At 42.8% G+C, this 24678-nt stretch overlaps 2 protein-coding genes across 13 annotated transcripts in view; both read left to right on the forward strand.

The window, feature by feature from the left end:
• The first annotated feature begins 255 nt into the window (after window positions 1-255).
• Window positions 256-16855, forward strand: PABPC1 (poly(A) binding protein cytoplasmic 1). Of its 3 annotated transcripts, none has more exons than XM_056331464.1 (15): window positions 256-1023; window positions 5775-5968; window positions 6070-6185; window positions 8202-8341; window positions 9700-9794; window positions 11384-11521; window positions 11622-11717; window positions 12141-12413; window positions 12601-12694; window positions 12874-12984; window positions 13851-14005; window positions 14332-14416; window positions 14593-14723; window positions 15013-15108; window positions 16396-16855. In XM_056331464.1, the coding sequence occupies exons 1-14, from the start codon at window positions 831-833 to the stop codon at window positions 15103-15105; spliced, it is 1914 nt and encodes a 637-aa protein (XP_056187439.1). In that variant the 5' UTR covers window positions 256-830; the 3' UTR covers window positions 15106-15108; window positions 16396-16855. The 3 variants fall into 3 exon arrangements, with proteins under 3 accessions (XP_056187439.1, XP_056187438.1, XP_056187440.1); XM_056331463.1 differs by having other exon boundaries at window positions 16414-16855; XM_056331465.1 differs by lacking the exon at window positions 11384-11521 and having other exon boundaries at window positions 16414-16855.
• Window positions 16856-23573: 6718 nt separating this feature from the next.
• SNX31 (sorting nexin 31) overlaps window positions 23574-24678 on the forward strand; it is a 30787-nt gene continuing 29682 nt past the window's right edge. For 6 of the 10 annotated variants that reach the window (XR_008820617.1, XM_056330583.1, XM_056330584.1 and 3 more), the window contains exons 1-2: window positions 23574-23742; window positions 23818-23892. Coding sequence is in view for 6 of the 10 variants with exons in the window: in XM_056330583.1 (XP_056186558.1) it covers window positions 23677-23742; window positions 23818-23892 (141 nt within the window). In the remaining 4 variants the exon portion in view is untranslated. Of the gene's footprint in view, window positions 23743-23817; window positions 23893-23985; window positions 24408-24678 lie in introns of those variants that run through there. The other 4 variants (XM_056330589.1, XM_056330590.1, XM_056330585.1 and 1 more) reach the window with 3 other exon arrangements.

Genomic DNA, 24678 nt, shown 5'->3' on the forward strand with positions numbered 1-24678 from the left:
CCCCCCGCCCGCCGCGCACATGTGCTCGCACGTAGGCGCACGCGCCCTGGCGCCGAACCCCCCCGCCCCCGGTGACGTCGGCAGGCGCAGGCGCGCTCCCTCCCGGCCGCTTCCCCCGGCCGCCGCGGCGCATGCGCCAGCGCTGCCGTCCACTCGGCCGGGCGCCGGCGCCGCGCGTCTCCCCGCCTTCCCCCGCGGCGGCGCCTGCGCGGTGCGCGCGGTCGGTGCGTGGCGTGCGGCGCGGTGGGGGCGGCTGGGGGCGGGGCGGGTATATATAGTGCGCGGCCGGGGCGGCGGCCTCCCCCTTGTCCCCCGGCCGCCGTCGGAGCTGTGTGCGCAGTGCGTGTGCTCCGGACACCCGGACACGCCGGCCCGGCCCCGCCGCACCATTTATTACTAAAAATATTTAAAAAGCCAAAAAAAATCCAAAAATCCTAAAAAACCTTTAAAAAAAAATAATCCTTCCTTCTTCCACCTCCCGTCAACCTTCTGCAACCGGCCGGTTTGATATAAAATAACCCGGTGAAGCGAAGCCCCCGGACCCGGCGCAGCCGAGAGGAGACACAGAGCGAGCCCGACCCCCGCCGAGGCCAACAGCAACCGCCGCCACCTCCGCCAGGCCCGGCACGGAGTGAGCCAGACCCCCCGCCCCTTCCATCCGCCGCGCATCCGCCTCCCGCCGCCGACAAGTTTCGACTCCGTCTCCGGAGTGCCCCCTCCGCCGCGCCGCCACCGCCGGCCCCTGCCCTCACGGACCGCCGGGCCGCCGCGGCCTCCTCGCCTCGTCAGCGCCCCCCCCTTGCCCTCCCGCGTCGGGAGACGGCGGCAGGATGAACCCCAGCGCCCCCAGCTACCCCATGGCCTCCCTCTACGTGGGGGACCTGCACCCCGACGTGACGGAGGCCATGCTCTACGAGAAGTTCAGCCCTGCCGGGCCCATCCTCTCCATTCGCGTCTGCAGGGACATGATCACCCGCCGGTCGCTCGGCTACGCCTATGTCAACTTCCAGCAGCCCGCCGACGGTGAGTGGCGGGGGCCGGACCGCGGGGGAGGCGGCGGGCGAGGCGGCCTGAGGGGAGAGCCGCGGCGGCCGCCGCCGGAGAAGCCATGTTTCTCCCCCGCCCCCTACTCGGCGCGGCCGCCCTCCCCCCCCCCCCCCCCCCCCCCCCCGCCCGCCTTGGCCGCCGCCGCCCTGCATCCATTTTCCCCGCCCGGGCGCTCCCGGGGCCGGCGTCGGTGTTGCCGGGACGCGGGCGAACTTGGCGCCGGGCGGGGGGGGGCGTGCGGCGGGGCCGCCGCTGCCTGACACGCGGCCTGGGGCCGCCCGCGCCTCGTGGCGGGGCAGGGGGGCGGGGGAGAGGCGCTTCCGCGCCCGCAACCGGCAGGCGACGCCGGGGGATGGACGGGGGGCGCCCCCGCCGAAAGCTCGTGGCCCGGCGTGGCTGCCCCGGCCCGGGGGCGGCGGGGAGGGGGCGGCCGGGGGATGGGGGGTGGGGGTGTGTGTGCAGGCGGCTTTCCCACAGGCTGGCACGTCCGTGCGCGGCTGCATCAGGAATCCGGGATGAAGGCTAGCTTCAAGAAAACACCGTAGTCATTAGCACCTTTTAACAACTACGCAGGAGCTGGGTGTGTATGCGTGATTAAGAGGCCAAAAGAAGGAAGTAGGACGTACCGGGAGGGTCTGGTACTTTCATAGCCGTCCAGCCAAGGCGTAATACCTGAAAACACCAGGCCGGTCTGTCACATGTGGGCAGGGGGTGAAATTACTTGCGTCTCCCCCCCTGCTTGCTCTCCCTTTAGTAAGCTGCTTTCTCATCCCTTTCTCTTCGCAGTAAACTCTCCGACGTTGTGTGTCCCAAGTTGTGCTTTTATTAAACTTGCTTTCCACGACGTCTTGCTGGCTCTCTAAAATGGGATCAGTAAAGAAACTTTTCATATAGTTCTGGTCGTGGCTGCGTTGAGTTGGGCAAACTGGCTTGTTCGTTTGGAGGATTTCGATACAAGAACCAAATGTGACCGGTTCTAAGTTGTATGGAGTCCAATGAAAAGAAAAAATATTTCGGCCAGCTAGAATGTATTTGATTTCAAGGAGAGTTAACAGTTTCCTATTATAATGGTTTTATTTTCAACTGTATGGAAGTGAGAGGCTTGAATTACAAACTTTTCAAGCAATTGGATTAACTGGCTTTCAAAACTGACTTTAGTATATAGCCATTATCAGATCAGGCTTTGCTGTACCGATGATATCTGTATGTAAGTAGTAAAAGTTACTGTCTCATCTTTTTAATAGGCAGATATTTCACCTGTTACCAGCTCTCTCACTTCAGAGAGCTAGTAATTTAATCAACTGTTGTTTAGGATAAGACGATTTGAATGCTGATTTTAACATACTGTGCTTTCACTCGACAAAAACCTATGGTACAGTTTATTCTCAAGAAGAAAAAGAAGGGGTTAGCCCAGTTCAGTACTGTGATGTGATGCGTCAGGCAGAAGTTGAAGGTGATTCAGATGCTGCTTCTCCTTTGTAATGACAGAATTCTGTAAGGGCCACCTTTATCATTGTCATTAGTTGAGCAACCTGTTCAACCCTATGTTTTGTGACTTATTTTGCAATTTCTGGGGAAAAATACAGCTTTTTCAGCTGAGCAGTGTTTGAATTTAGAGTTTGAGAATGTCCCTTTTACAAAAAAGCTGTTACTCTAAATGCTTACAAGTATTTTTCAGACTTCAGGAGGCACACATTGTATTCTACACTTGGTCCACTTCAGCTAAAAGTATTTGTCATCAGTATCACACCTGCATCTGGCACATATCTGGAAGAACTTCTTTAAAATATATGTAAATGATATTGTGTGACTACTGCAACATTTTTAGTGCTTTATGTTCTTGGCAAATACGTCAAAAGTGGTTTTGGTGATTATTTTTTTTTCCACAGATAATTCTGTCCGTTTACTGAAATGTTAAAATAGGAGCTCTGAGGATGAATGGTTATTCTTGCAGTAATACTGGTTTCATTTTGATTCCAAACTGACTGCCTTGTCTTGGTTTAGTCTAATTCTTAGCTACATCTCGGGCTATGCTTATTAAACAGCTAGTAACAACTAGTTTGGGTTTTGAAAAAGTCTTTGAAGGTGTGTTCAACATTACCGGCTGTCTGTAAACTGGGGATCTCAAAGCTGTTCCAAAACCTAATTAGACCTCATGACACATTTGTGAGGTATGCACACATTTCATAGTTGTGACTTTTCTGAATTTGAGTCATAGTCCAGAGTAAAACCCAGGCAGTCTTGTTTAATCACTAAACTAGAAATATTCTTGAGTAATCTGAAGCTGCACTTCCCCCTTCAGATTTTTCAAATGGCTGTTTCCAGAGGTGTATTATTTTGCAGCTCTTGATAGGTATGTTTAGCACAGTTTAGCATTAAGCGTATATTCTGTGTGATTTTGAAATCGGTACTGAAGTGGACTGTCCAGTTGCTCACGACTGAAATGGGAACTGGTGACTCATTCAATAAAGGCTTCAGCAGAATCAGCAAAAGTACAGCATGGGTAGGTAGGTGTGTCCACTTGGTAACAAGTTAACTGCTGAATGGAATTGCCTCCTGCAAACTAGCGGGTGACCTATAGCAAAATTGTAATGAAAGTAAGCTAGTTTTAAGAGTTGTGAATTTTAATGAGCAGCTTGTACCTGGTTGCATATGCATTCTAGTAATGGTTTTAAATCTGTTGTGGAATGACAGTGCGGCATTGGTTAAGCAGAAATCTTTTAATTTCTCGTACTTCTGCTCCATAGAAGAGATGAGAACTGGCGAGAGTTTCTGTGCTGTCCTTGCCTTTGTGGAGAAATGGCATTGGTCTAAGATACGTGCTCACTATAAGCTGAGAGTGGTAACATTTGCGAAAGCTAGTATGGACCTGCTTTGAGTCAGATGTTTGGGAAATGTGTCCAGGAACGTGCATTTTTGAGAAGTGTCAGGATTATTCTAGAAGCAATTAGCATGAATTAGAAAAGCCTCTTTTCTGGTAAAAGAAGCCCTGTTACTACTTCTGGAAATAATGAACTGTTTGTTGCTGGCACTTTTGCTGGTGCTGGCAGTAATAATTCTAATGACTTCCAGGGCAGTACCAAAGTGTTACATGTTTCTACTGTGGCCAGTGTGATACCCAAAGTTCTTTTTTTTTTTTTTTTCTTTTTTTTTGTCCATCTTTGGTTTTTTTCTTTTGCAATTTAAAGCCTTCCAAGTTTGTGAAAGATCTGTTAATGTATTTAAAAGACTGGCAATGCTTGTATTTTTTCATGACTTCAGCTTAAATCTGTTGTTGACTTGCTACTGCCATGTGAATATGGTAACACTATCAATGGATGATTTTTTTCTTACAAGAAAGTGTTAGGTGTCTGTCTTGTAAACTTCTACAGATGCCTTTCAGAGAATATAATCTTTAAATTCACTTTTAATCTGAAAATGTGGCAAGAAAGAGTGTGAAACATGGTATATCAGTTGAACCAGAGGCTGACAGCAAATTTTCTTTGGCCATGATATCCAGCAACATGGCTAAAGCAGCACTTAAAGAACAAAAACATAAAACAAGGGTTTTCACAGTGTGAATGGCCCTTGGTCCTCTCCTAAGAAAAGCAATTAACTGACCTGGTTACTGTTTTTAAACTAATACTAAATGAATTTCAGCCTTGCTAACATCACATTGCTCTGCCATGCAAACTGCAGTGAAGTGAGCTCATATTGACGGGTGTGACTTCAGATATCTGTTGGGACTTTTTTCAGTGCTCTTCCAGACATACAGGAGCAACAACAGAAAGGAGCTAACGTAGGAGATAAAATATGTCTGCCATACTTGAGAACTGTTGTTCTTTCTTGCTTAATACCTTGTTGACTTAAAACATCAGACACGTCTTGTTGCTTTGAAGGAACATGTGAGAACTGAAGAAGTCCTGATACTTCCCTAACGAAATACACTGAGATCTTAAATTCAGGCTTTGGAAAGTTAGTTATGGAGTTCTACTGGAAAAACTGCTCCATTGGAGTAACAAAACCTGGTTCATGTTACTTCATATTGCTGTTTTAATGCTTGCTCCTTCATTGAGCTTGTATGTTTTTATTTCATCATGAGTTTTGAATACATAGTTTCAGATTTTCAAAATTAAGTGCTAGTTTACAATCTCTTTGCACTTGTCCCTTGCCTGGAAGTCCATCGCGGATCTTTTTTGTCACTAAGGAAGGAGTTGTGTGGAACAGCCGTCTGAACCAGGCTTGAACTCCACCTAGCAAAGAAATGTTGCCAGCTTAGAGGTATTATTAATTTAGGAGGTTTTGTGTTAATGTTTGTAGAAGGCCCCTCACAGGCACAACCTGTACCCCTAAAAACATTTTTATTGATACATCTACATGATGTGAGAGTGGCCAGCTGATTTTCCACAGATGTTAAAACTTCCCGTCTTGTCGAACAGGTCATAATTGCCATCACTTCATGTGTTTTCTCTTGTCACCGTACCATCTTTTCATAGTGGAGTCCAATCCTTTAGGCTACTGGGATTTCTGCAGCTTGTTAGCTGACTCGTGCTCCTTCCTAAGTGCAGCTTTTGCTGAGGAGTTTCTGCCAGGTCTTACTTGCATAAAACAGAATGGGGTTTATTTACACTGGAGGTTTGGGGTTGCATCTTGGTGGTGATGCTGGACTTAAAATAGTAAAAAATGTTATTCATGTGCTTATTAAGATAACTTTAGCGTTCCCTACTAATCCTATGATGTTTTTCCAGCTGAACGAGCTTTGGACACAATGAACTTTGATGTCATTAAAGGCAAACCAGTGCGCATCATGTGGTCTCAGCGTGATCCATCTCTACGTAAAAGTGGTGTAGGAAACATCTTCATCAAAAACTTGGACAAATCAATTGATAACAAAGCTTTGTATGACACATTTTCTGCTTTTGGAAACATCCTGTCTTGTAAGGTTAGTGGAAAATTTTTCGTTTGTTTAATGGTTTGAGACAAAACCTCATTTTATGCTGGAAACATTCCACAGGTGTTACAACAGGGTTTTTCTTTAAATAGGTGGTGTGTGATGAAAATGGATCCAAGGGCTATGGATTTGTACATTTTGAGACACAAGAAGCTGCAGAAAGAGCTATTGAAAAAATGAATGGTATGCTGCTTAATGACCGCAAAGTGTAAGTACATAAATACGTAGTTGGGCATCAACAGATTGAAACTCATTTTACAGCAGACAAATATTTAAAGCTTACCTAGAAAAGACAGGTTGTTATAAAACCTTACAGTTTTAAAGAGGATTTAGAATTTCAGTGCTAAGAATACTATGAATTGTATCACCTGCCTATTCTAAAGTCAGAATAAGTTCAGAAAAGGCTAATAATGGACTAGGGAAAAAATTGTTGTGTTGGTTGTCTTACAAGCCAATGCAGTAATGAGGATTTGGGAACTTCTCTGGTTTTCTGATCTTACTGGTCTGAGATAAAATACAAGCCATCAGGTGTTCCGAATAATACTTCCTTTATAAAAGTTGTAAGGTAGGCAACATTATCCATTTTTTGGATGGAACTTAAAGCTCTACAGTTACTCAGTCCAGAATAGTGGTTGGATTACACAGATGTTTTTATATTAATGTCTGTTAATAGGCATATCTAGGGAATAGGAGTAGAAAATAAAACTTAGAGAAGTATAATGTTGTAAACATTATTGTTCTATACTGTAGGAAAAAAATTATTTGGCTTTTTTGTTAGTGATATCTGTTGGGGGGGGGGCGGGGAGGGGAGGGGAAGGTGAGTGTGCCTGACAGCTATGCCCAAGGGATCATTATGGTATTTGGTATAGCTGCAAAATAATAGCTCTGCAAATACTTGAGAGGGTTTGGAAAAAGGATCACAGAAATCAGCATCAGCTTACCATCATGGATTATTTGGGTTTGGAAAAAGGATCACAGAAATCAGCATCAGCTTACCATCATGGATTATTTGGGTTTGGAAAAAGGATCACAGAAATCAGCATCAGCTTACCATCATGGATTATTTTTACATGTAGAGGTGGATGGATCGAGTCACGTACAGGGAGAACATGTATTTTGAAACTCGTTTTCATGCTTGTTCTGGTCTTGACTGGCATTCTGTGGATGTTTTTACTCAGCTTCCATCTTTATACGACCTTTTAAAATTAGTAAACAGAGGTCAGCATGTAGTCATAAAAGCAAATGGTTTACAAAACTTTGTTTGGTAAAGTACATAATGAGAATTAATTTTGCTTTGAGTATCTATTCAGGCTAGACTTTTAAAAGTGCATTGAAGTGCTTCACTCGCTATCAAGATCTGCTAAACACATTGCACTATCATTCTTACCATCCTTGGTCACTGTAAATTGGGTGAAGCTGTCAGAGTTTAAGAAAATGTTGAATTACAATATGCTACTTACTGGATTTGTCAGATCTGGAACTATAAAGTTGGACAGTACTATAAAATTAGAGAGCAAAAGTCTGCTACAACTAGAAATCAGAGTTAGATATGTTACGTCTGTACTAGAGCAGATCCTTAGGATGCAGAGTGTTGTGTTCACCTTCTGTTCTTTCTCTGATGGTATGAACTGATGTTTGGTGTTCCCAGCCAATTTGCAATGCTATTTAACTAAAGATCAAGCTGAACTATGTATTTCTCTGGCTATTGAAAAACAAACAAACAAAAACCCAACAAATGCCAAAAGCAAACCGAAGTCTTGCTCTTGATATAAGCTGCAAAGGTGTGTAAGGTAGTGGGGGAGGTTAGTTAAATACCCCTTGCTTAAAAGCTGGATCAGAGAGTGGTAACTGCTTTAAGGCTGCCAAGTTTTTAGTATGGCAGAGGGATTATGCCAATATCTAGAATTTCTGTTTAGCCACTTCACCTAGTATTCTTTTCCCATTGCCCAGCTTCTGTTGTCAAAGGCTGTTTTATGAGTGAACAATCTTGCAAAGGGCTTGAAAGTGTTTTTATGCTAGTAACTGATAAGCACACTGACGTAGCAAAGGATAGTGAAATTGTTTTTCTGATGGAATTTTATTGTAAATATTTTTTCTAAAGAATTTAATGCTTATAATGAACAATAAGACTGATCAAGAGTAAAGTATACCAGAAGATTAAAGTAAGTTTTTAAACCCTGTCAGACTTGCTTTAATCTACACTATTCTGTTCTCCTGCAACTAGATTTGTTGGAAGGTTTAAATCCCGCAAGGAGCGTGAGGCAGAGCTTGGAGCCAGAGCAAAGGAATTCACCAATGTTTACATCAAGAATTTTGGAGAAGACATGGATGATGAGAGACTGAAGGAACTCTTTGGCAAGTTTGGTAATGCCTTAAACTTTAAGTTTTTATAAACACAAGTGAACCTGAGCTTCTTACAAGGCACTGTACAGACAAGATATACAAGGAATCAGCTGGCTGGCTGATGTTGGTTTGAAAAGATAAAAAATAATAAAAGGTACTGAAAATTGTACTTAATGCCAATTTCAGATTCAAAATATGGTAATATCCACTGCAGAATCTTAAATAGGCACAATAGCATATATAATAAATAATAGCATATATAATTCTGAAACTGTTTGTTTCAGAATTGTTTCTGAAAATCTGAAAATGTGTCTAAATAGTCTTTTGAATGGGGCTTGCACATGTTTTTAAGTTGCAAATGAAGTGTGTCGTATTTCAGTACAGATTGATGTTACGAGTTCACTACGAGTGAATTCGAGTATGACATGAGTTTGCTATTGCTTTCCTTGACCTGCAGACTTATCCTTACTCAGCCTATCTCGATTTTCGTTATTCTGTTGTGTTGGCAAGCTGTTAGTCTTGACCCTCAGTTATGCACAGGGCAAAATTATGGCAGGCATATATATATGATCATGATCTAATAATGTGTATGATGTGTCACCATTGAAATAGGAAATGGCAAAGTCTGTAATTCAGTTACAGATTCTTGTAGTGGGTTTTGGGGCACACCTATTTTATTTTCAGCCTCAGCCATTTTTTTGTATTTTCTTTCCTCCATGCTTTTGCTGTTCTCCAGTGGATATCATGTAAAGCAAGAGAAAGCCTTGTATATGAGATACTCTATAGTATGTAGTATATCATATGAAATGCTCTAAGCAGCATTTACAGAAAATTTCTTTCCACTATTGAAGTCTCTGTGGTTCAAACGGTAGCACGTTTATTTAGCTGCTGGTATCTGTCTCAGTTGAGTCTGTGTACTGCAGTTTTTCAAAGGCTTGGAATTGCTGAACTGGGATGGCCTTTTACTGGGATAAATGGTGAAGCACATACCTAATGTATTGAAAGGCCTCCTCTCTGGCTTTCAGTACCTGTTTCAAAGGATGGAAATGCTAATGCTTCTTAAATGTTGTATTTTTTAATGAGATAACAATTTCATTCACTTTGAGGTGAAGTTCCTACCCCATTTTGGTTGAAAATAGGTTAGGAAAGAAATTTAGCATCGCTGACTTCAGGCATAATGGCTGAAGTTCAGCATCAGGGTAGATCAGCAATTTTATATTAATGGATGATGCCTACTAGATACTACTATTGAAGCAGGAGTCCTTTGTAAAACAAGGGAAATAAACTGAATGGGGTTCTTCTTCTTCTCTTCACATTTTGAACATCCTGTTCAGAATACAGTCTGTTTACGAAGCATGAGTGTTTCATTCTCTTTTTAGGTCCTGCCCTAAGTGTGAAAGTTATGACCGATGAGAGTGGAAAATCGAAAGGCTTTGGCTTCGTTAGTTTTGAAAGACATGAAGATGCCCAAAAAGTAAGCGTTTGGACTTAACTTTTAGGAATTCTGTAACTGAGACCCAAATTATGTGTTTCATTGAGTGATTTTAAATCCTGTGAATTCATTAAGGGTGTTGAATTGGTCAAGGACACTGCAAAACCAGGTGTCTTGCTTCCTGAATGACTTAGCATAGTTTCTGTCATTTAAAATGCTTTCTTATGAGCAAACGTCAGTTGATTTGAGGAGCCTGTTAAGTCAAGATACTCTTGAGACAGCTGGAAACTAGTATAGAAGTAAGAAATACTGAATAATTGAATAACCTGTTGTAGTTGGGCTTAAAGGTCTCAGTGAGATTTGGACTCATTCATGCTAGGCAACATGCAGGTATAGTAAATTATTACATCTCTGCAAACCTCAGATGAATCATTGGATCCAATCTGGTTGCACAAAACATTTGTGCAAGGCAGAAAGGATTGTGTTTTCAGACTTCATCCCTGCAAAGTCAGCAGGAAAACCATTAGTTTTTATGGACCATGTTTGGCACAACTATAAGAAAATAGTCATAGAGCCCTGTGATGTTGCTTTTACTCTGAAGGGTAACTTTGGAAGAAGGGTCCTTTTTAATTTGTGTATATATCTATAACATGCTGTATAACTTAATTCTTTGTTAGCTGATTGCTTTAATGTATCAGTTGACTGTGGCAGTAGGGATATAGCATCAGGACAAAAACTCAGCACCGAACAAATCAGGGCAACAAACGAAGTTTGCTTTTCAAAAGGCATTTTGGTGATTTGTCAGTACTGCAAGTGTACAAGCAAGAGATTAGAACAAATCCTGTCTGTCTTACATCTACATTGTTCAGTCTTGCATACATTCATTTTTGAATTGTTTCTCTTACAGTAGTCTGAATCACGTGTTGGGTGTTTTAAATAACATAAAATTCTGATACCTCAGTAAATATGTGTTTAATGGCTTTGTTCATGAAGGTATACAATAAACTGGTGACTACTGGTTTTAAATTAATTGACTAAATCTGTGCCAGACGTTTCACATTTTAATAGCTGTAACTCAAAACAGCATAAAGGAAAAAAGTTGTTACTTTCATACTCTTTAAGTATTACATTAATGAAAGATTAAGAATTAAAAAAAACCAACCACCCACATCTGCCAGCTGTAGCTTAACATACATTTCTTATCTTACAGCATAAGAAAACCTTGTAGATATATTTTCAGATGTTACTTTTAAAAACAGAAGTGTGTGAATTAGAGCTTTTCATCTTAATTTGCTTTATTTTCTATGCCTTTAGCAAGATAAGGCTGGAGAAATAGTTCTTAATTATGCGACTTGATTTCCACCCCCCTCTGCGGACTTTATATGAGAAGAGTGTTTTTCATCGCTTGTGACTTCTCTTTAACCGGACAGAACCACACTCAGAAATAAATTTCCATTTTACTTTGTGCAGGGAAGTCTTGGGGTACTTTGTTTCAGCTAGTAATATTTTAGATGGATTGGGTCTTTTTCTGGAATCCATATGTAACTTGTTAGAATTTAATTACAGGGGTTTTGTATGCCTAAAAACCACTGGAATACAAAGCACTGCTAACCTGTTGTTTATTAATGAAGGCTGTAGATGAGATGAATGGGAAAGAGCTCAATGGGAAACAAATCTATGTTGGCCGGGCTCAGAAAAAGGTGGAAAGACAGACGGAGCTGAAGCGCAAGTTTGAACAAATGAAGCAGGACAGGATCACCAGATACCAGGTTCAGTTTTAATTCAAGAGGACTAACTTTATTCTGAGCTATTTTTAGATTTACACAGACAATTTGCTTTCAAAAATAACTTGTATTTTTTTTTATTTAGGGTGTAAACCTTTATGTGAAAAATCTTGACGATGGGATCGATGATGAGCGTCTTCGAAAAGAATTCTCCCCGTTTGGTACAATCACTAGTGCAAAGGTAAAGTTTATAATTATGCTTGTCCTTTCTCTGAAAACGGACAGCGATCCTTCATCAAGAAAGAGTGACTTCTGTGACTTAACAAATGTGACCCAGTCACCACTGCTATATACGTGGACATATGCTTTCTTGATTATTTTACATCTCAGGTTAAAGGATCATCCTGTCTTAAAATAAACTAAGTACTGATATTCATGTGAGAAAAATGACGTCTTTTTGGTGCAATAATGTGCTCATTATTGCTTCACTGAGATTTTCATCTGTATTCAGTAAACAGCTATTAAGCAATTATTTCTTTTTATAAATCAATTCTGTAAAATAAACCTGTGATCTTACTCCTGGTATGTTGCTGAAAAAAGAAAGTCATGTGAGTTGAGCAGGTATGACAATTTCTTGTTTTAAAACTAAATTTTGTACTGACAGGTCATGATGGAAGGTGGCCGCAGCAAAGGATTTGGATTTGTATGCTTTTCATCACCAGAAGAAGCCACCAAAGCTGTTACAGAAATGAATGGTAGAATTGTGGCTACTAAACCATTATATGTAGCTCTAGCTCAGCGTAAAGAAGAGCGCCAAGCTCATCTCACCAACCAGTATATGCAGAGAATGGCGAGTGTAAGGGCAGTACCTAATCCTGTAATCAACCCGTACCAACCAGCACCTCCTTCAGGTTACTTCATGGCAGCTATCCCACAGGTACGTATGGAGATTAGTAACTAAATGCTTTGTACTGCTTATAAAATCTGTTCAGATTTAACAGTAAAAATAACTATTAGCATTTGTCTGTAATATCAGCATTCTGATTTCACAGCAGAAGGGTGATGGACTGTTCAGTGCACCCTTCAAAGATAACAAAGTTACACGATGTTTTTGTATTTGACAGACTCAGAACCGTGCTGCATACTATCCTACTAATCAACTTGCTCAGCTTGCTAGACCTAGTCCTCGCTGGACTGCTCAGGGTGCCAGACCTCATCGTAAGTCACTTTGCCTCTTCGCAGTGATTGCGGTAAACTCCATGGCATTTACCTTTGCACTTTGATACTGTAATGCTGTGAAAATGTATTTAAGTCTTCTCTTTGTCATGTTAGTGGTATTTTCTCACTATTTGGTGTTTCAGCATGTGACAATAACTCTGTTTTTTCCTAAAATACAGCATTCCAAAACATGCCTGGTGCTATCCGCCCAGCAGCGCCCAGACCACCGTTCAGTACCATGAGACCAGCTTCTTCACAGGTTCCACGAGTCATGTCAACACAACGTGTTGGTGAGTTTGATTTATGCAAACTTTAAGTATTAGGCTTATTTTTTTTAATTTTGCTGATTCAGAATGATCTCTCAAAAGCATTCCTAAGTTCAATATCACATGTGGTACACTTCCTTTTCTGGCTCTTATCAAATAAATAAGTAAAGTTGTATCACCTCCTAGCAACTGCTTTAAATATTGTCCCAGCAAAGACTCCTGCTGTGGTCCCATCTCTTTAGCATGAAGCATTTCTTCCTTTAGTGTCTGCTTTAATAATACTGTATGACAGCTGCAGCCATTTCTAAACATGCTTGTGGCAATTGTAATGATAGGTTGCATGTAGGAATACTGAGATGATAAAATTTTAGCTTGTAGTATGTTGTCGTAGAATACTGTGAGCCACTATCACGTATGCAGAATCTGTACATCACTGAATGAACCAGAATTGATTCTAATGGAGTCTTAATTCTCTCTGAAGATCTTAGGCAGTAGTATTTTTTAGCTATCTACTTCATGAATGCATCTTTTTTAGGATGACTGTTGACATAATGTGCTCAGGAAATCAAGTGTCCTTTGAGGTTGGAATGAAATTAAATTAATACTCAACCAAAGTTAATGTTTTCTTACAGATCTTTTTTTCAATAGCCTGTAAGAAAAGCAATTCATTAGTGAAGTGACTGGAAAGTAATATCCAGTGAACTTCAACCTTCAAACCTTCAGATATGACCAGCGATGTGACAGTTGACAATAGTACTGAGAAAAATCTGTAATACAATACCTAAATTAGGTATTTAGTTTGGGCTGGTTGGTTGTTTTGGTTTTTAACTTGCACAGTATAGGCTAAATAAAATAATTATTCACGTATGCATTTATGTTATTTTTTTCAGCTAATACATCAACACAAACAATGGGTCCACGTCCTGCAGCAGCAGCTACTGCAGCTACTCCTGCTGTACGCACAGTACCACAATACAAATACGCTGCAGGTGTTCGTAATCCTCAGCAACATCTTAATACACAGCCACAGGTTGCCATGCAGCAGGTATGTCATTTTAGGAACTGGTCCATGCTTTTGCTGATGTTTTTTGCAGAGGAAGGTGGCCTGTGTTACTTTGTATTTTCCAGTTGCTTGATACCTTAGGCTGAATTCTCCTTGTGTTTGCTCTCTACAGTGGAGTGGTTGATACTAATCTCCAGCATCACTCAGCTCTTACACCAGCACTATTTGATTAAATTTACCTAGTTGTAATTTATTCCGTGTTTCTGACAGTGTAGGGATTGTTTATGCTGAGTTCTGGAACATGGGATATTTGAAGCTGTGCCTAACTATGGACTAGAATTTAATTGTGAAATGGTGTTAATTTGCAGCCTGCTGTCCATGTGCAAGGTCAGGAACCCTTGACTGCTTCCATGTTGGCTTCTGCCCCTCCACAAGAACAAAAGCAGATGTTAGGTACGTATGTGATACCTTTCTTTATGCCTTGTAGCAGAAGGACAGACTAAGTACTTTTATCAATCTTAAAATGTGGAATAAATAGTTTTACCAGTAGAACAAGGTGCTTTTTTCCCTTCTGTTTAGGCTGTTTGTCAGATGAGATTTGCTGCTCTGATTAACTTCTTTTTTTCTAGGTGAACGTCTATTTCCTCTCATTCAAAGCATGCACCCTACTCTGGCGGGTAAGATCACTGGTATGTTGTTGGAGATTGACAACTCTGAACTCCTCCACATGCTCGAGTCTCCTGAGTCTCTTCGTTCGAAGGTAGGTGAACTTCTGCCTTAACTAGCTTTATCAGCAATTAAATTTACACTGATTCAATAGGTGTTTATGTTGGCACAGTGGAGTCACAGCAATGTGACAGTGGCCAAGGGCAAGAGGATAGAATATCCTTTTTCAAAGGGTGGCAGTGACTTACGTTAGCATGAACTGGAACTGTAATGTTTAATAATGCACACATTATTTGTATGTATAATTTGAAACTGTTTCATTAACTTAAATATACAGAAATTACTATGCTTCCTTTTATTGATTTTTCTTTTTTACTTAACAGGTTGATGAAGCTGTAGCCGTACTACAAGCCCACCAAGCTAAAGAGGCTGCTCAAAAGGCAGTTAATAATCCCACTGGGGTTCCAAGTGTTTAATAAGTAAGTTTTCTGAGCACTGTAGTTTTATAGGTTGACTGAGGCAATAGTCTTTTAGTCCATGGCCTTAGAAGCAGCGTGCTTTCAGACTCTCTATCGTTTGCAGCCACAGAAAGTAGCAACTATGGTTGCATTTGTAAACAGATTTTGTCCTCAATCCAGTTCTGTAGCTCTTGGTTAGCAAATGTTACTGACGTGTCTTGCATATTTAACTGGTATTGAAACATTGTTTTTAACAGCATATTTAGCTGCATTAGTTCTAGGCATATGTGCAAAAATGGGCAGTTCTGTCAAACTTCATACTTTTTGTTCAAGAGGAACTTGTGGATTTGAAGTAAGCTTGAAATGATACTCCAAACCTATTTTTCCTTAGAAATTAAGTACCTGTTTGCACTATAATTTGTATATACTTGCCAATATCTGAAATTACACAGTAATTAAAAACTAACCTATATACTGTCTTGACTTCACATTTTGGTTAATTTAACTTTAATGTCAATTAAAGTACTCATTTTCTTTACTGCCTTCTGTGAGGTTGGTAGCTTAATGTTGCATGACAAGAAGAGGCAAATGTGGTATCCTTACAATTTTGAAAGGGGAAAATACGGAGTTGATAGTACAGGAGTCTGTTCCCTATTGAGTCCAGTTAGGTTTTGCCTGTCTGTGAACTTACTTTCCACATTTATAGCTATCAGTTGAAGATGTTTGCTTTAACATTTGATCACTTCAAATTTTCATTTTTCTTGGTCTTTCCATTTCTGTAGCTTCCCTTTTGGAGGCAAATTGAGTCATGTTTTTTCCACAGTTCGTTCTTTTTCCTTTTTTTGCTAGCGACACTTTCACACTGGAGATAAACAAGCGCTGAATAAGTTGTCTGACCTAAACTAAGATGCCCAAACTTTGAGACCATTACTTTGTATGCTGCGTGATGTTTTAGGAACTGGAACTGGAAAATACTGCTGGCGTAGTTATTTGATGAGCCTTAGTATGCTGGCCTTAAGAGTAGAGGTGACCTGCAGTCAGGTTAGCTACAGTAACAAATCAAATGTGCGTTAGCCATTGTCTAAGGCAGTGCTGTGCCGGGTACTGTTTATTTCTAGACTCTTTTCTCTTGCCAAGTATCGCAAACTTGAGGTACTTTATTTACTTCAGGGGACCAGCTCGAATACACTGCTTGTCAAGAACTTTGGTATGATTGATGCCATCAAAGCACAAAGTGCTGTCAGGCTTAGAGTTGCAGAAAGCATGTCAGAAAACATAAGGTGCTGCTTTAATTTTAAGACCTAACAGTATTGGTTTTGTTTGCAGGAAGATCCGGGACTACAATCTAGAACTTCGCTTCACCGAAGAAAAAAAAAATCTAAACATGGAAAAACTATTAAATATTGAGAAAAACATTGCAAAATATAAAATAAATAAAAAAAGGAAAGGAAACTTTGAAGCTTATGTACAGAGCAACGCCGGGGCTAGTAAAACAAGTGCTAGTCCTAGATTACTTACTGATTTAAAATTTAAAAAAAAATAGTAAAATAAAAAATACAAATTAATGTTTTATAAACCCGGGGGAAAAGAATTTTCAACACAGTACAAAAATTTAAAGCATTCCTTTCTTTAATTTTGTAATTCTTTACTGTGGAAAAGCTCAGAATATCACCACTGTTTTAGTTGACAGTGAGAATTGATAGCTGAGCAAAGAAACGTAATTTGGATTATAAAATTCTTGGTTTAATAAAAATTCCTTAAACACTGACTGACTTGTGATGGTTTCTTTTGTACAGTGTACTTCTCATACAGTCATTCAGAATGCCAGGTTAGAATCCCTACTCCAGTATGTTTTAGCAGTTTCTACAGAAGATTAGCCTACACTTAGCCACCTGTTACTGCTAATACAAACTTAGCATTAAAACAAATGAAAACAGCAGCTAGATCCATATCTGGGTTTTAAATCCTTAATAGCATGATGTCTGAGCACTTGGCATTGTCTCAGTAGAAACAGACTTTTAAATACCCTACTTGGAGAAGATGGGTAAGAAATGTTACTACAAAAGGCCTGTGTTGGAATTGTGTAGCCTACCAACACGATCCCATTTGACCACTTGCCTGTGGTGCGCATTCTCACAGGTTTTGGTGGAAGGAACAGTCTCTGCTAAGTCTCCGGCTGCATCTTTAGATGACTAATGAACCCTGAGGTGGAGGCAGCCTGTTACGGATAGAGGTGAATGAGCAAGGATTGGCTGCAATAGGCAAGTGTTGCAAAATTCCGTAATTATCAACATAGGAACACAAGGCATTCCTCCAACAAAAAAGGTGAGGCTTTGAGTGGTAACGTATTAAAAATTGAATGAATAGTAACCAAAAGATCATGCTTTTTACATAGTAAAAATCCTTCTGTGGACAGGAGTGCTTAATCCTCAGAGTCAGGTATTTCTCATGCTGTGTTTCCTAGTAACATGGTAGCATGGCTACTGTTACCTTTTTTTCTCTCTTAGTAAGAGACCCATTAGTTTCATTTTAGCTTTGCTACATTTTGGGGTTTTTAATGTGCTGAGCAAATCCTTCTAGACAGGCAACGTTGAAAGTCTTAGTCAGCTAGCTCTTTGGTAACTACATTATTGACTTGTTACTGAAAAAATACAGTTAGGGTGCTTTAAATGAGCAGATTTGAAAACAGGAAGTGATCTGAAATTGAATGCCGTTCCTTATTCACTACAAAGGTCTTTTCAGCAACTTCCAGTTGTAATGTATCACAGAACTCTGCATACAATGAGCTTGTGCAAAACTTTGTGGGGTTTTTTATCAAATTTGTGAATGGTGAAATAAGTCTAGCAGTTTTACTGGCTCCAGGAATCTGCTGCTTCTGCAAAAAGAGACCTTCCTGGTTCATCCTTATATTTGACTGTCATTTAAAAAATAGATTTGAAGGAGGTGTGTATGCCTTTTAAAAATAAATTGCTGCTTGATCTAAATCTGATCAAGTATACAATACCATAGAAGAAAATCCTGTCTGCACTTGGGGCTGATGGGTCCTTCAGGTCAGCTTTGTGTATTAGTCACTAAGAAGAGATCCAAGCAAATGACTGATGGCAGCAAAAGTCAGAAGCGCCAACACTAGCACATGAGCTGTTTAATTTGTTACAGGACCTGATCAAGGTGAAGAGTTTTGCAGGATTAAAACTGTTACATGCACAATCAAGAGAGTAATGAGCTGTGTCAGCAGATACATTGAAGCTGTTCATCTACAGATGGGTTATCCTACAGTTGCTGCCTTGCTTTTTCTTCCACTTCTTTTAAGGGAGTGCTTTCTGCAGATTTGCAGAATGGGAGGCATTTGCTACCCAGTTTAGCCCATAATTGGCTCTGTAGGCTGCTTAATCAAAATTGATAATGCAGGGGGAGAAAGAAAGCAGTGAAGATGGCATGTCCTCCTTTTACAGAGAAGAGAGGAAAACCTGGCAGGCTGGGATGGGGGAAAGGAACAGGTCTGTTGGTCATGAGGAAGGTGTGACTTAGCTGCTGCAGTCTGCCCGGGCTGTATGTAAAGGATGCAGTTTCTACAGAATTGCAGGGAAGGAGTTAGTGAGTTCCTTTCTGGAAAGCTTTCAAATCCGTGTTGTATGAGGACCTGTTCTTGAAGTCTTAACAGCTCTTCAGTATGCTTTCTGAAGCCCCCCCAAAAGACTATTCAAAAGTGCCCTTATTTTTCCCCTTGTGCGAAGATTTTCAGACCTGAGATTTTTCTGTTAAGTGAATTGGAGAAATAAGCCTAGCATAGAGGGGTGAAATTAATCTGGTGTAAATGAATCCCATTTAAAATCCCCACTTCACTATAAAGGCATTAGGTTAAGCTTGTTCAGTTCTTAGGTTCAGTCCTGTCCCAATGGAGGCAGGCTGGGTTAGCCTTTAATTTGCAATCTTGCTGAAGTGTATGAGTATTAAGAATTTCTGAAATTGGATGGTAAATCCTACAAAGGAGGTGGTTCAGACAAGATACGTATATAAGAGGTTGGATGTACAACATTAATTTTATGTAGTGTCAACTATAAAAACATTAAAGCTTTGGAGACTGTTTTAAAGACCTAAAAATACTTAGCACCATAATAGAACTGCTGAAGAATTGGGTAAAACTAAAGGTTTAATGGAAGTTCTAAGGGATGATGTAAAGACCTCACTATTTGCAGGGGTTTCGGGGCACTAGCAGTAAGGAAAGAGCCCGCCTCACTTCTGCTCCTTTCCCCAGGTAGGAGGTGATATGTCTGCTGGAGATAACCAAGCTAATTTTTATGTTTTGTAAGGTTGTGCAAGTTATGTACCTCATATATGGAGAAACTGAAAAAGGAGGAAAAGAGGGGTTCTGTGCAAGGCTTTTGTGGGTGTGTCAAGCACCAGTGTTGTGCCAGCCTGAAATGCTAGGTAATTTTTGTGATGGAAGGGAACACTGAGGCAATTCTGCTGAGGCAATCACGATGGCTTAAGAAAACAAAACCCTGGGTTGGTTGGGTTTATTTCTTCCCACTCTTGATGACATGGTAATTCCCCGCTGTATACCACAGATGCCTATTTGATCAATGTCCTTTTTTTCGTTTGTTTTTAAATCTTGGCGATAGTAAATTTATTGTTAGTGCCTCTATCAATGTATCTTCAGAGTACCTACTGTAAAACAATGCACCACACAAAAATCAATTTATTCAATAGCAGTAGAGCATTGTTCCCTTGGGTTAATAGGCAGCCTAACTGGCAGTCACTTCCTTCTGCTACACGTTCCCTCTAGCATTTGTCAGAGGCTTACGCTGATCCTCTACTGCCCTGCAGGCACCCAGCACTAAGCTGATTTTGCTGGATCCTCTGGTATTTCATTCTTTCAGTCCTTTCCCTGCCTTCCATTCTAACCACAGCAAATGCTTCAGAGTTTAGCAGCAGCCAAAAGCCTGCTCCAGCAATGAATGGCAATTTGAATGAACAGTACTACATCCACTGTCCACTTTCCCAAGCAGAATGTGGCTTTATGGGCAACCCAATCAAAGGTTTGGCGCAGAGGTAATCTGGGTTGCATGCATTCTCTTTGGTGCTCTGGGGAAGTCTAGGAAATTGGGATTCCACCGTGTCCTGGGGGAGGAGGGGGCAAGGTGGTAGAAATCAAGATGTTCCTGAGTCAGGCAATGTCATTACAGTTGCCAGTTTACACTGATGAGGTGTCTGCCCTGGAATGAATTATACCTTCAGTCTTTGCACCTGAATGCATTTCCTTCTCTGGAGCATTGTTAATGATTGCTATGGACAACTGGATGTTGAAAGACAGCCGCTTACCATTTTGGGTTAGGATTCTTGGCAAAAAGTTTTTCTGAATTCTGCTTGGAAAAACTGAAAAGAAACCCCACACTCCCAAAAAACCCAGCCAGGATTTGTATTCATTCTCAGTAGGTCCAGGAGTTCTGATCCAAACTGACATGCTAGAGAATGCCACAGACTTGTCCTTGAGACCACAATTCACTAGGCTTCCATAGTTACGTGTTTCTGGCCATCCTACTTGGGACTAAGTAGGAAGCTCCATTTCTATGACTGATCCTTCTGTTGGAGTTGCTCCCTGTACATAAGCAACATTTTCATTCCCCGCCGGAGTAGTTTAAACTAGTGAACTCTTCATAGCTTCCCATGTACATGAGTTGTCCCTGAGAGGTGATTCGAGGGTAGAAATGCCTCCCAAGTAAATCCAGCACAGGCTTGGATTTACTGGAATTGGTGGCTACTCAAAAAAAGTTCCAGTTCTTCTCTCAGATTAGTTTTTATGATGTAAATGGGCACTTCGAATTAAACTGTCCTGTTTCCCTTGCCTCCTTCCCTTTTTCCCTTTCATCAACTAGTCTCTCACAAAGAGAAATACCACATCTTATGTGCAGTTACATCAATTAGCTACCTCATCAACATCATGGTAAAGGGCTAAGAGCCCTACACCACCTTTGCAATGAAAAGCCATAGGAAGGCTACAAGGTCTGGCTGGGAAATGCTGCAGGTCCTCTGTGATGGTGTTTCAAAGGCAGCACACCGACTTAAAGAGGATCTGTAGCTCAGCTGCTAGCAAAAGAGGCGAGTCTAGGACAACTCCATTCTCATGTAAAGACCTGAAATCTGGGGAATCCTTGTACACTTACTCCCATTGGGTGACGATTTGCATTTGGGATCCTGTTCCTTCTGAGCCACAAATCAGCATCTCGCTCACCACCTCCCTTCTTCACAGGTTTTTCCTCATTTGACAATCCAGGAGGAGCACATAAAATGCCCCATGCAAAAAAAAAAAAACAATCCACAAGATAAAATTCCTCAACGAGGCTGGCAGAGATTTCAGCACATCAGCAGCCTAAACACTCTTCCTTAGGCAACTGTGAGTCCATGTGGTATGGCTGTGTCTGCGAAGGAAAACTTTTAGTCCTGCTTACCTTCTGTAGGATGTAGTCAATAGTGATGGAAAGTAGCTGTATCCAAATGAAAATGCTGCTGGCAGGGTTACAGATCTTTAGGATGTGGCATTTTAAGTGAATACAAATTTGAAACACATGTTTTACACTAAGACCACGATGTGCACCTGTAGTTGGAGCTCTCTTTGAAGGACATGGGCAACAAGAAGAAAGGAAGAATATTTTCAAAAAGTAATTTGAAAGTTAGATTTCTCACTTGTGATTGAATGTAATCATTAAGGAAAAAAAGAAATTATAAGCTAGGCCAACATAATGGGCCTGTTGCACATAAAGTACTAAAAGCAGTATCTCTATGCCAAGTAGTCTCCTATCGTCCATGTAACCTGCTGAAGAAACATCCCATGTTCCAGCTGGCTATAGCTGTCCAGACATACATATGTTTTTATAGCTCTGAGTACACTTGAAAACATTCCATGTGATATCTGAGTGCTGAGAAAACAAAAATGAAGCTCTGGGCAGGCTAACTGGTTGTGTCACACTGCAGTAACTGGGACCTTGGGTTACATGTGCTCTAGATTAAACTTGGTCAGCAGGTAACATAAAACAGAGATTACAGTTCAAAAAGCGGGCCACAAAGATACTGCATTGTCACATCTGTAAGTGGAAGCTTGCTTGATCCTGTCTTTTGCCACTGTTAGATTTGCCACCAAAGGTAGCTCAGTTTCCCCTCCTGTAGTTTTGCAGAGGGGAACCAGATTCAGGCAGATGAGAAGCAACTACCAACCTGGAATGACAGCAGAAGTGGAAAATTCCTGCCCATGGCCTGGAGATTAGATCTTTCTTTTGTCTGCCTACACCTGACATTTTTCCATCAAACTCATTCTGCAGCCACTTTGCCTCCCAGGTTACAAGTGGAGATGTGAATTTGTGAAGTGACTTGGGATACAAAGATGCACACAGTGGCCTTGCTCAGGAGTGGAAGGAAAGCTCTTGCAGAGCTCGCCAGGATGCAGGTGCCTCATCTCCCAGGTACAACAGGGCAGCTGTGACCCCAGGAGCTACACAGGTGACTCTGTTAGGAGAGCGGTTGTGTGGGTGCTCCAGAAGTCGTCAGACTGGTCATATTTGGCTGCACAAATGAAGAAGAAAAACAAATCAAATTATCAAACATGTTACACAATCTTATTTTACTTCCTCTTCTACATTTTCTCCAGAATGCCCACAGTTAATCCTCTTGCTTGAAAAACACATACAAACCTTGTTCCACTGGGAAGGGGTTTTCCCCAGGTCAGTTGGTGAATCATGGCCTTCCCAAAATCATTTTCTTCCTCTGAAGAAGAAGAAGCCTTTTGGTGAGGCCGGAGTACTGCACTTGTGTCAGGCCCCAGCTGGCAAGGGAGGCGTTTCAGCTGCATCACTTCCATGCTGATGCACTCCTTGCACGCCTCCGGCAGCAGTGCTCGCATGAGACCGCGAGGGCTTCCACAGCGACTCAGGCGGGAAGGCCCAGCTCCCGCAGCGCCTTTCCCTTGGGGGTACCAGGAATACGCTAAGGAAGCCATGAAATACAGCAAGCGTAACTTGTCTTTACTGTCTGGTAGCTAGTGATAAACAAAAGCCCCAGGCCAGAGGTGGACCTGCCATTTTAAGTATATTTGACCTGTAGTGAGGCACTGCGTCAAAAACCGACTTTCTTTTCTTATAAATCTGATGCATACCCCTTTCACCAAATGGCCCCTAGTTCTTGTTCCTTGAAAAACAGTGAATTATGGTCACTTCATGGTGCGTTATCCGCAGTCCCCTTCCCCAAGCTGTTCGCGCCTCCTGCCCTGCTCAATGCCGGCTCTTCAGTGCCTGGCTCAACCCCGCCGGGCTGCTTCCCCAGCCCGCACCGCTTGGCGCTTATTAACCTTTAATAACCATGAATAACTCCACGTTGCCCCTTTTCTGGAGGGGCGGCAAATAAAAGCCGCCGCCGAGGCTGCGCCTGAGGGACCGTCCCGCCCCAGCCCGCGGCCTGCACCGCGGCAGCGCCCCCTGGCGCCGTGCCCGCTCCCCCCTGCGCCGCCCCCGTCCCCGCCGCTGCCGTGAGGCGCTGGGCCCGGCCCGGCCCGGCCCGCCCCACCCCGTCCCGTCCGGCTCGTCCCGGCCCGGTCTCGCTATGAAGCTGCACTTCAGCATCACCACCGCCGAGGAGCTGCGGGAGAGGCGCGGGGGGCGCTACGTGGTGGGCACGGGGCGGGGAGGCGGGCGGCGGGGTCCGGCGGGGCCGGGCGGGGGTCTGACGGCGCTGTGCTTGCAGCTGTACTCGGTGTGCCTGGAGGGCTTCCTGCTGGGCAAGGCGCGGTACAGCCAGCTCCGCCGCTGGGACGCGCAGGTGAGGGCTGGCCGGGGGGGGGTTGGCGGGGTCCGGGGGCACCCCGAAAAGCCTGGGAGGGGGGCAGCCTGCCGGGGCGGGTGGGCGATGGGCTGTGCCCCTGAGGGGGCTGTGGGGCGGGAGGGACCCCCTGGCCCTCACAGGCCGCTGTGCGGTGAGGGCGGTGGGTTGTTTCACCCAAAATCCACGTTATTGAGGGCTGGCTCCGTGCGCCCTGCCCGGCCCCCCCGTGCTGTGCTGTCGGAGGGGCGCAGCCGCCGCTCGCAGGGCACCTGTGTTGGCAGGGTGAGATCCAGCAGCGACCGGGAGGCAAATCCATAACAAAAAAGCCAAGGGATGTGGCAGGAGGGCTGTGGTAAACTGGCTTCGTGGGGAAATGTCGGCCAAGCAGCGGCAGTTCTGGGCTCCAAGTGGGAGCCCCGCTGGGAGGGAAGTGCAGCTGCTTCGCTGGGCTCTTGGAACAGCTGTGGACAACGGTAGAAGGTGAATAGAGGTCAGCGCAGGCAAGTTGCACGGTCAGTTGCTGGGTTTTTTGGACAAGCAAAGGGTTAACCGAGTGTTGGATCCCTTGGCCTGAATTGCCTAAGCGAATACAGGCAACTGCTAGGCAATTACAAAACAGCTGGAATACAGGCCTGGAGTATTCTGAGGAATAGTGAGCGTCAGGGGATAGCATGTGGCCCCAGCTAAATGAAGTGGATTATTTCAGGGTGAATGTGCCTGTTTACCCCTGCTTTTGTTTCCTGTTGGGTCACCTCTCTCTCTTTCCTCTGGTTTTCTTAGGAA

Source organism: Falco biarmicus, chromosome 3 (genome assembly GCF_023638135.1).
Source record: "Falco biarmicus isolate bFalBia1 chromosome 3, bFalBia1.pri, whole genome shotgun sequence".
Lineage (NCBI taxonomy): Eukaryota > Metazoa > Chordata > Aves > Falconiformes > Falconidae > Falco > Falco biarmicus.

What these genes read in the sequence shown, in the direction of transcription:
- PABPC1 (XM_056331464.1), top strand. Translation starts at nt 831, where the DNA reads ATGAACCCCAGCGCCCCCAGCTACCCCATGGCCTCCCTCTACGTGGGG. An exon ending in TCATGGCAGCTATCCCACAG is followed by an intron (nt 12,414 to 12,600) that starts GTACGTATGGAG and finishes TGTATTTGACAG; the next exon opens with ACTCAGAACCGTGCTGCATA. An exon ending in TCAGGGTGCCAGACCTCATC is followed by an intron (nt 12,695 to 12,873) that starts GTAAGTCACTTT and finishes CCTAAAATACAG; the next exon opens with CATTCCAAAACATGCCTGGT.